At 44.2% G+C, this 10,868-nt stretch overlaps 1 protein-coding gene and 1 long non-coding RNA gene across 2 annotated transcripts; both read left to right on the plus strand.

Moving 5' to 3' along the window:
- Positions 1-3,220: 3,220 nt before the first annotated feature.
- On the plus strand, positions 3,221-3,742 carry LOC148196544 (uncharacterized). Its single transcript, XR_015780218.1, has 2 exons — positions 3,221-3,458; positions 3,538-3,742. It is a non-coding gene; the product is annotated as an uncharacterized LOC148196544 (long non-coding RNA).
- Positions 3,743-5,018: 1,276 nt separating this feature from the next.
- Positions 5,019-6,227, plus strand: LOC148196545 (uncharacterized). Its single transcript, XM_088092409.1, has 6 exons — positions 5,019-5,133; positions 5,216-5,383; positions 5,462-5,566; positions 5,668-5,716; positions 5,797-5,892; positions 5,981-6,227. The coding sequence occupies exons 1-6, from the start codon at positions 5,099-5,101 to the stop codon at positions 6,068-6,070; spliced, it is 543 nt and encodes a 180-aa protein (XP_087948535.1). The 5' UTR covers positions 5,019-5,098; the 3' UTR covers positions 6,071-6,227.
- Positions 6,228-10,868: the final 4,641 nt, after the last annotated feature.

The raw sequence follows: 10,868 nt of genomic DNA on the forward strand, positions 1-10,868 counted from the left end.
GTTCTTGCAATACGTTGAACAAAATGCTAAGTCCGTCAACGGGAAATATTTTTGTCCTTGTGTGCGTTGTCTTAATCAAATACGGCAAGACTTAGGCAATGTGCGTGACCATCTATTCATGTACGGCATAATGAGGACTTATACCGTTTGGACTTGGCATGGAGAACTACTGGAGCAGCAAACCACGTCACGAGGAACGGATTATGTGGAAGAATGGATGAGTGACCATTTAGAGGACATGATACGTGATGTCGGTGAAGAAAATTTTGTAAGGGCTAATTTGTATGATTCTCTTATTAATGATTCAGAGCAACCGTTGTTCCCAGGATGCTCGAACTTTACACGTCTGTCTTCAACTTTAAAATTATTTAGTTTAAAAGCAAGGAATGGATGGACCGATAAAAGTTTCACCGAGTTGTTGGAGTTGTTGAAGGAGATGCTTCCAGAAAATAATACTCTACCTATTCGTAATTACAAGGCCAAAAAAATTTTATGTCCAATGGGTCTTGAATATCGAAAGATACATGCTTGTCCTAATGATTGTGTTTTGTACACAAAGGAGTTTGCTTCGTTAAAGTATTGTCCAACATGTGGTTTATCCCATTTTAAAAAGAAATCTGACAGAGTCACTGGTGATGAAGGTAATGATGGTGCACCTGCTAAGGTGATGTGGTATTTGCCTATAATACCTAGGTTCAAACGTATGTTCTCTGTTAAAGAAGATGCAAAGAACCTTAAATGGCACTCTGACGAAAGAAAGTGCGATAATCTTCTTCGACACCCTGCTGATTCTCCACAATGGAAAAAGATTGATGACAAATTTCCTGAATTTGGTGCAGATCCAAGAAACTTAAGGCTTGCACTTGCAACTGATGGTATGAATCCTTATGGAAACTTAAGTAGCAAACACAGTTCGTGGCCAGTTATGTTGATGATTTACAATCTTTCTCCTTCGTTGTGCATGAAGAGAAAATATGTGATGTTGTCCATGATGATATCGGGTCCTAGACAACCTGGAAATGACATTGATGTTTACTTAGCACCTTTAATTGATGATTTGAAATTGTTGTGGGAAGAAGGCATCGACGTGTTTGACTCACATGTTCAGGAACAGTTTCGTTTGCGTGCAATGTTGTTTTGCACTATAAATGATTTCCCAGCATATGGAAACTTGAGCGGTTATAGTGTTAAAGGTCATTTTGCATGTCCCATATGTGAAGAAAACACTAGTTACCTTCAGTTGAAGCATGGTCAGAAGACAGTATATACAAGACATCGAAAATTTCTTCCTCGTAATCATCCTTATCGTAGATTGAAAAAAGCATTTAATGGAAGTGCTGAGGATGAGGTTGTGTGCAGACCCCAGAATGGTGAAGAGGTGTACAACGAAGTGAAAAACATTGACATTGTGTTTGGAAAACATCATAAAAGTACCTATGCAAAGAACATCTGGAAGAAACGATCGATATTTTTTAAGCTTCCATATTGGTGTGAACTTGATGTTAGACATTGTATTGATGTGATGCACGTTGAAAAAAATGTTTGTGACAGTGTTATCGGAACTTTATTAAACGTCAAAGGGAAGACCAAAGACGGAATAAAAGCAAGACAAGATTTGGCTGACATGGGAATGCGATCTGAGTTACATCCACAGATAATAGGAAGACGCACCTATCTGCCCCCAGCCTGTCACACACTTTCCAAAAAAGAAAAACAAAGTTTTTGTAACTGTTTAAGAAGTGTGAAGGTTCCGCAGGTTATTCTTCAAACATTAGTAACCTTGTGTCTATGCAAGACTTAAAGCTAGTTGGTTTAAAGTCTCACGATTGTCATGTATTGATGCAACAGTTGTTACCAGTTGTTATTCGAGGTATATTACCTCCTTCTGTTAGGGGTATTCTGACACGTCTGAGTTTTTTCTTTAATGCCATTTGCAAGAAAGTTGTTGACCCTCGAAGTTTAGATGAATTGGAAAATGAGGGAATAAGACTACTATGTCAATTGGAGATGTATTTTCCACCTTCCTTTTTTGACATCATGGTACATTTGATTGTTCATCTAGTCAGAGAAATTCGAATATGTGGGCCGGTCTTCTTAAGGTGGATGTACCCAGTTGAAAGATACATGAAGATCTTAAAGGGATATGTCAAGAATCAGTATAGACCAGAAGCTTCAATCATAGAGCGATACGTTGCAGAAGAAGCCATTGAATTTTGTTCAAGTTATATGCCATCTTGTGAACCCGTCGGTCTTCCGAAGAGCAAAAATGAAGGAAAATGTGAAGGTAAGGGTGTTCGAGGTGTGAGAATTCAAAGTGTTAGCAGAAAAGAAATTGACCAAGCTCATTTGTACGTCTTAAACAACACTGTTGATGTGATTCCTTACATTTCTGACCACGTTAATGAAATAAAGGCAGCAAACCCAAAAATGAGTGAAAAATGGCATCTTAATGAACATGTGAAAACCTTCTTGGGATGGTTTAAGAAAAAGATGTATGCGACTCCACATGTTTCTGAAACTTTATTGAGGTTATCTCGTGGGCCGAACACAGAGGTCATTACATATGGTGGGTACTATATAAACAATATTTCTTTCAGACAAAGGTAGAAGATGACAAAAGCAGAGTTCAAAATAGTGGCGTCACACTACAAGCTGAGGCTGTGCACTTTGCTAGTTCTAAAGACAAAAATCCAATCACAGCATCCATCAGTTATTTTGGAATAATACAAGAAATATGGGAAGTTGATTACGTTACTTTTAGAGTACCAGTTTTCAAGTGTAAATGGGTTGATATAAATTCTGGTGTCATGATGGATGACCTTGGTTTCACATTGGTAGACTTGAACAAGATGAATTACACTGATGAACCATTTATCATGGCTAGTCAAGCAAGACAAATATTCTACGTAAGTGATCCATCGAATAACAAATGGTCAGTGGTTTTAGAAGGTAGAAACATGCATGGACATGAGGATGACGATTCTCTTGATATACTTGAGACAACATCTGTTGCATGTAGACCCACTGAAGACCCAGTTGATGACGTTGCCGATGTAATGCAGGCAATTCGTAGTGATCACAACGAAGGCATTTGGGAAAAAACAATTAATTAATAGGTTAATATTTTCACTTTTATTGACTTTATATGTATGTTCATCATAATTGAATTATTACTAACGTTGTATAATTTTTTAGGTATGTCGGCCTCAGACTCAGGATCGGGAAAGAGCAGACGTGGACGAGGCGTCACCCGAGTGGCAGATGTGACATCCGGACGCGTGGATGGTCAGAGGAGGCATGTTGACATTGACCCCAGATCAGGTCATCCATCAGGGCCAAATGCTGATAGGTTTAGGAGTTATCTGGGCAAGTTAGCAAAAAGTCATGTCTCTATCCTTCATGCATGTTGGGATGACGTCCCAGAGGTCGACAAGAACCTCTTATGGCAAGATGTTCAGGTATGTTTATACTTCATGCAATTTGTGATATACTTATCTGTTATGTTTTTTTTGGTAACAAGTTTTTGGTTTTAAACAGCAACATTTTGATATTCCAAACACAATGCAAATCAGAAAGAAAGTGTTATCGCATATAGCGATAAGATGGAGGGATTTCAAGACAAGGCTGACACGACTATATGTCTTTGGAGATAGACAACATGAAAATCCATCTCAGCATTATACCTTCACAGAGGAGGATTGGATGCAGTTTCGTGCATCTAGAGAGTCTGAGGAATGGAAGGTATGTTTCTTAAGATCGCCTTTCATTGAGTTTTTATGATTATACACTTACTTATATACATGGTTTCACAGGATAAAAGGTTAGCCGCCCAAGAAAGACAAAAGTTAAACGACGCACCCCACTTGTTATCACGAGGTGGATATGCAAAATTGGAGAAGAAACTGAGAAAGTCTAGAGCCGATGCCTTGGGACTTGAGTCGCCGACCTAGCACCTGCACCTGCTAGGTACGAGCTGTGGAAGGCTGCTCGGACTAAATCTGATGGGAACATGACATCTTCCTCAGCTGCCTTGATCTCACAGAGAATTGTAAGTTCAAATTATAAGCAGTTATTTGATTGTGTATCTATCACAGCATGTCTTCTAAGTAACTTGGTTTTTTTATGTGCAGGATGAGTTGGTTGAGCAGCAGACTCAGGGCACATTTGCTGGCCAAGGTAGGGACGACATTCTGACAACGGCCATTGGAAGGCCCGAGCACCCAGGACGTGTACGTGGAGTTCCTGGGGCGATTGGTCTTCGTGACTATTTTGGCCCTACACAGAAAACCCCCCAATCAATGAGTCAGGAGACACTGAGGCAGATGGATCTTCAATGGGAGGAAAGACTCAACCAAAGCATGAGATCAATGGAGCAACGATTCATGGAGCAGCTACAAGAACAAAAACAAATACAAAGAGCGCTTGAAGAAAAGCTGCATTCCATGACGCAAGGCGACATGGGGGTCGATGAAACTCCCACACCACCTCGTGTCAGCACTAAAGGATCATGCTCTGCTGTAGACCCCACTCAGTATAGCGGTCAATATGAGCTGTTGGTTGATGGGGATCCCCCACGCATTGTGGCTGTCGGACGAGTGCTTGAGGGAGGGGAGACCATTCATGGTGTTGCCATATTACCCCAGCACGTGCGTGTGACCATTGACGAGGTTCGGGATCCCCAGGCTCAGGTGCCTGTACCCACTCCAGAAATTAACTTTGTGGGGGAGGCCATAGGATCATTTATTGCATGGCCTAGAGCATTGATCATGTCCCACATCGCTACTCCACAGGTATAATGTCTTTTAAAATAGTATTTCTATGTTTATTCTTCATATAATTGTTGACAAAGCTTTGACGTAAATTCTTATCTTCAGTTCACACGTCCTCAGAAGCAGCCAATTCATGATACAGTCATACATGAAGATGATGAGATGGCTGAAGCGGAGGATGATCCTCTATCAAAGTTAGTGACAAAATTACCCAATTAAAGAAAGCATCATTAGAAGTCTACTGGGATTTGAGGGTATTTGGTCTTCCCCCACATGTGCCAGTTTATATCACATTTTCTGATGCATTGGAGGTGATTGGGGGAGACAGGATGTTGAATATTTCCATCATTCAGCTGTGGTGCATGTAAGTTACTCAATTTGGTCTTTCATATTACTTTTATTTACATTGTTATATAGTTTCTAACAACTTAACTTTGTTGTTTTAGGTACATGGACACAATCGTTGTAGACCAAGGTCGGTCTTCCATGTACGGATTTGTTGAACCTCAGACCATTCAACCGTCTGGTAACACACTTCAAAACAGACAAGATTATTTGCAAACATGGATGGATGAGTCAAAAAGAGACGTATACCTTGTGCCATACATTGACGGGTAGGTGTTGTTATATGTGGTCAGTTTATTATTATAGTTTCGTTAATTAGTTGAATAACTATTTGTCCTTCGTGATAGGTCGCACTGGCAGCTGATGGTAATCCTTCCCAAACAATGTAAAATTATATTTTTTTGTTCGTTGCACAGGAGGATGAAAACTGAGTTGAGAACCATGCTTCAAGGGTAAGTGTTTCTCCAAAAATGACTTTGAATTTGATGTTCACCTTCAACTTTTATGATAAAATAGTCATATTAATTATACTTTGTGTTTTCAATCTGTACAGAGTTATTGGTAAATCTCGTGGTCAACTGGTTCAAGTTTTGTATCCAAAGGTTGTAAGTCATTTAACGTTTCCTTTTCATTTATGTTATTGAATGATCTAAATTCTTAACTATTTAGTTTGTTATTTTAGTGTAACCACCAGGTAGATTCATGGGAATGTGGCTTCTATGTGATGTGTTGGATTAAGACCATCATTCGAGCAGTCATTACAGATGACTGGAATGAGGTAATGATGTATACCTTCAATACATTACAAATCATATTCATCTACAACTATATATGAAACAATAATGAATCTTTGTTGAATTTTGCAGCGCTTCAAGACTACATCGCCTATTACAGAAGACACAATTAAACAGATAAGGCAGGAGTGGACCGCTTATCTTCTGCAAAGATGGAGTTAGGAATAGTTATATTTCTTGTTGAACATTGTTTAGTTTTTTAGTTTAAGTTTTATGTTGATAGTTTGGTAGTGGATTGAACTCCACATTAAGTAGAACTTTGTTTATATAAAACGCATTTTTATATTATTGCAAAATTGTTCTGGGACATTTTTCTGCTTTTCAGGTGTGGTTTTATTGAAAAAATAAACTAATTTTTAAAAAAAAAACGCCCAGTAGACGTCCGTTAGTGCACAGTCGGACGTCTACAGACGTCTGTCAGTGCACACACGGACGTCCACCCCCCAGCTCCTACCTAAAACATTTCAGCAAGGTAGACGTCAGGGGGGAGGAGGCGGACGTATATATAGACGTCCGTCCAGACACAACGGACGTTTATATAGGCGTCCGTCCAGACACAACGGACGTTCATGTAAACGTCCCTCCTGACACAACGGACGTTCATGTCGACGTCCGTCATGACACAACGGACGTTCATGTAGACGTCCGTGCTGACACAACGGACGTTTTACAGAGACGTCCGTCCTGCCACAACGGACGTTCATGTAGACGTCCGTGCTGACACAACGGACGTTTACAGAGACGTCCGTCCTGCCACAACGGACATTTGAGCGACGTCACCCACATAAACGTCGGGCGTACGGCGGACGTCAAAAGGCCAAAATATCGGACGTTAAAACCCCTTTCTGCACTAGTGGGAGGAAGTGAAGGAAGTAGAGGAAATGGAGGAAGTGGACGAAGTAGATTAAGTGGACGAAGGGGACGAAGTGGACGAACTGGACGAAGTGGAGGAAGTGGAGGAAGTGGAGGAAGTGAAGGAAGTGAAGGAAGTGGAGGAAGTGGAGGAAGTGGACGAAGTGGAAGAAGTTGACGAAGTGGACGAAGTGGAAGAAATGGAGGAAGTAGACGAAGTGGACGAAGTGGAGGAAGTGGAGGAAGTGGAGGAAGTTGACGAAGTGGAATAAGTTGACGAAGTGGACGAAGTTGAGGAAGTTGACGAAGTGGAGGAAGTTGACGAAGTGGAGGAAGTGGAGGAACTGGAGGAAGTGGAGGATGTGGCGGAAGTTGACATGGTTGATGAAGTGGACGAAGTGGACGAGGTTGACGAAGTTGACGAAGTTGACGAAGTTGGCGAAGTGGACGAAGTGGAGGAAGTGGAGGTAGTGGAGGAAGTGGAGGAAGTTGAGGTAGCTGAGGAAGTGGACGACGTTGACGAAGTGGACGAAGTGGAGGAAGTGGACGAAATGGAGGAAGTGGAGGAAGTGGACAAAGTAGAGGAAGTGGAGGAAGTGGACGACGTTGAGGAAGTAGACGAAGTTGACGAAGTGGACGAAGTTGATGAAGTTGACGAAGTGGACGAAGTTGATGAAGTTGACGAAGTGGACGAAGTTGATGAAGTGGAGAAAGTGCACGAAGTGGAGGAAGTGGAGGAAGTGGAGGAAGTGGAGGAAGTGGAGGAAGTGGACGAAGTAGACGAAGTTGACGAAGTGGAGAAGTTGACGAAGTTGACGAAGTGGACGAAGTGGACGAAGTGGAGGAAGTGGAGGAAGTGGAAGAAGTGGACGAAGAGTACGAGGTGTACGAAGTGGAGGAAATGGAGGAAATGGACGAAGTTGACGAAGTGGATAAAGTTGACGAAGTGGACGAAGTGGACGAAGTCGAGGAAGTGGAGGACGTGGACGCTGTTGACGAAGTGGACGAAGTTCAGGAAGTGGAGGAAGTGGACGAAGTGGAGGAAGTGGATGAAGTGGAGGAAGTCGACGAAGTGGAAGAAGTTGACGAAGTGGACGAAGTGGAGCAAGTGGACCAAGTTGACGACGTGGACGAAGTGGACGAAGTTGAGGAAGTGGAGGAAGTTGACGAAGTGGAGGAAGTGGAGGAAGTGGAGGAAGTTGAGGAAGTGGAGGAAGTGGCGGAAGTGCACGAAGTGGACGGAGTGGACGGAGTTGACGAAGTGGAGGAAGTGGAGGAAGTGGAGGAAGTGCAGGAAGTTGACGAAATGGACGAAGTGGACGACGTTGATGAAGTGGACGAAGTTGACGATGTGGAGGAACTGGAGGCAAGTGGACGAAGTGGAGGAACTGGAGGAAGTGGGCGAAGTTGAGGAAGTGGACGAAGTTGAGGAAGTGGAGGAAGTGGAGGAAGTTTAGGAAGTTGACGAAGTGGACGAAGTTGACGAAGTGGACGAAGTTCAGGAAGTGGAGGAAGTGGAGGAACTGGAGAAGTGGAGGAGGTGGAGCAAGTGGAGGAAGTTAATGAAGCGGAAGAAGTTGACGAAGTGGACGAAGTTGACGAAGTGGAGGAAGTTGACGAAGTGGAGGAAGTTGACGAAGTGGAGGAAGTGGACGAAGTGGAGGAAGTGGAGGAAATGGACGAAGTGGACGAAGTGGAGGAAGTGAAGGAAGTGGAGGAAGTGGACGACGTTGAGGAAGTAGACGAAGTTGACAAAGTGGACGAAGTTGATGAAGTTGACGAAGTGGACGAAGTTGATGAAGTTGACGAAGTGGACGAAGTTGATGAAGTGGAGAAAGTGCACGAAGTGGAGGAAGTGGACGAAGAGGAGGAAGTGGTGGAAGTGCAGGAAGTTGACGAAGTGGACGAAGTGGACTGAGTTCAGGAAGTGGAGGAAGTGGATGAAGTGGACGAAGTGGGGGAAGTGGACGAAGTTGACGAAGTGGAAGAAGTTGACGAAGTGGAGGAAGTGGACGGAAGTTGACGAAGTGGAGGAAGTTGACGAAGTGGAGGAAGTTGACGAAGTGGAGGAAGTGGAGGAACTGGAGGAAGTGGACGAAGTGAAGGACGTGGTGGAAGTGGACATGGTTGACGAAGTGGACAAAGTGGACGAAGTGGAGGAAGTGGATGAAGTGGAGGAAGTGGAAGAAGTTGACGAAATGGACGAAGTTGACGAAGTGGAGGAAGTTGACGAAGTGGAGGAAGTTGACGAAGTGGAGGAAGTGGAGGATGTGGACGACATTGATGAAGTGGACGAAGTTGACGAAGTGGAGGAAGTGGAGGAAGTGGATGAAGTGGAGGAAGTGGAGGAAGTGGACGAAGTGCAGGAAGTAGAGGAAGTGGAGGAAGTTTAGGAAGGTTGCGAAGTGGACGAAGTTAACGAAGTCGACGAAGTTCAAGAAATGGAGGAAGTGGAGGAAGTAGAGAAGTGAAGGAGGTGGAGGAAGTGGAGGAAGTTGATGAAGTGGATGAAGTTGACGAAGTGGACGAAGTTGACGAAGTGGAAAAAGTTGACGAAGTGGAGGAAGTGGAGGAAGTGGAGGAAGTGGACGAAGTGGAGGAAGTGGAGGAACTGGAGCAAGTGGACGAAGTTGAGGAAGTGGACGAAGTTGAGGAAGTGCAGGAAGTGGAGGAAGTGGAGGAAGTGGAGGAAGTTTAGGAAGTTGACGAAGTGGACGAAGTTGACGAAGTGGACGAAGTTCAGGAAGTGGAGGAAGTGGAGGAAGTGGAGAAGTGGAGGAGGTGGAGCAAGTGGAGGAAGTTAATGAAGCGGAAGAAGTTGACGAAGTGGAGGAAGTTGACGAAGTGGAGGAAGTTGACGAAGTGGAGGAAGTGGACGAAGTGGAGGAAGTGGAGGAAGTGGAGGAAGTGGACAAAGTGGAGGAAGTGAAGGAAGTGGAGGAAGTGGACGACGTTGAGGAAGTAGACGAAGTTGACGAAGTGGACGAAGTTGAATGAAGTTGACGAAGTTGATGAAGTTGACGAAGTGGACGACGTTGATGAAGTGGAGAAAGTGGAGGAAGTGGACAAAGAGGAGGAAGTGGTGGAAGTGGACGAAGTTGGCGAAGTGGACGAAGTGGATTTAGTTCAGGAAGTGGAGGAAGTGGGTGAAGTGGACGAAGTGGGGGAAGTGGACGAAGTTGACGAAGTGCAAGAAGTTGACGAAGTGGACGAAGTTGACGAAGTGGAGGAAGTTGACGAAGTGGAGGAACTGGAGGAAGTGGACGAAGTGGAGGATGTGGTGGAAGTGGACATGGTTGACGAAGTGGACAAAGTCGACGAAGTGGACGAAGTTGACGAAATGGACGAAGAGGACGAAGTTGACGAAGTTGACGAAATGGGCGAAGTGGAGGAAGTGGAGGAAGTGGAGGAAGTTGAGGTAGCTGAGGAAGTGGAGGAAGTTAACGAAGTGGACGAAGTTGATGAAGTGGACGAAGTGGACGAAGTGGAGGAAGTGGAGGAAGTTGAAGAAATGGACGAAGTTGACGAAGTGCACGAAGTTCAGGAACTGGAGGAAGTGACGAAGTGGACGAAATGGACGAAGTGGAAGAAGTTGACGGAAGTGGAGGAAGTGGAGGAAGTGGACGAAGAGGACGAAGTTCACGAAGTGGAGGAAGTGGAGGAAGTGGAGGAAGAGGAGGAAGTGGAGGAAGTTGACGAAGTGGACGAAGTTGACGAACCGGAGGAAGTGGAGGAAGTGGAGGAAGTGGAGGAAGTGGAGGAAGTGGAGAAAGTGCACGAAGTTGAGGAAGTGCACGAAGTGGAGGAAGTGGAGGAAGTGGACGCAGTGGACGAAGTTGACGAAGCGGAGGAAGTGGACGAAGTTGGCGAAGTGGAGGAAGTGGAGGAAGTTGAAGAAATGGACGAAGTTGACGAAGTGCACGAAGTTCAGGAACTGGAGGAAGTGACGAAGTGGACGAAATGGACGAAGTGGAAGAAGTTGACGAAGTGGAAGAAGTTGACAAAGTGCACGAAGTGGACGAAGTGCACCGAGTGCACGAAGAGGACGAAGTGGACGAAGTTGACGAAGTGGATAAAGTTGGCGAAGTGGAGGAAGTGGAGGAAGGGG

The sequence above is a fragment of the Vigna umbellata genome, chromosome 6 (genome assembly GCF_029865625.1).
Source record: "Vigna umbellata cultivar VRB3 chromosome 6, Vumbellata_1.0, whole genome shotgun sequence".
NCBI classification, from domain to species: domain Eukaryota; kingdom Viridiplantae; phylum Streptophyta; class Magnoliopsida; order Fabales; family Fabaceae; genus Vigna; species Vigna umbellata.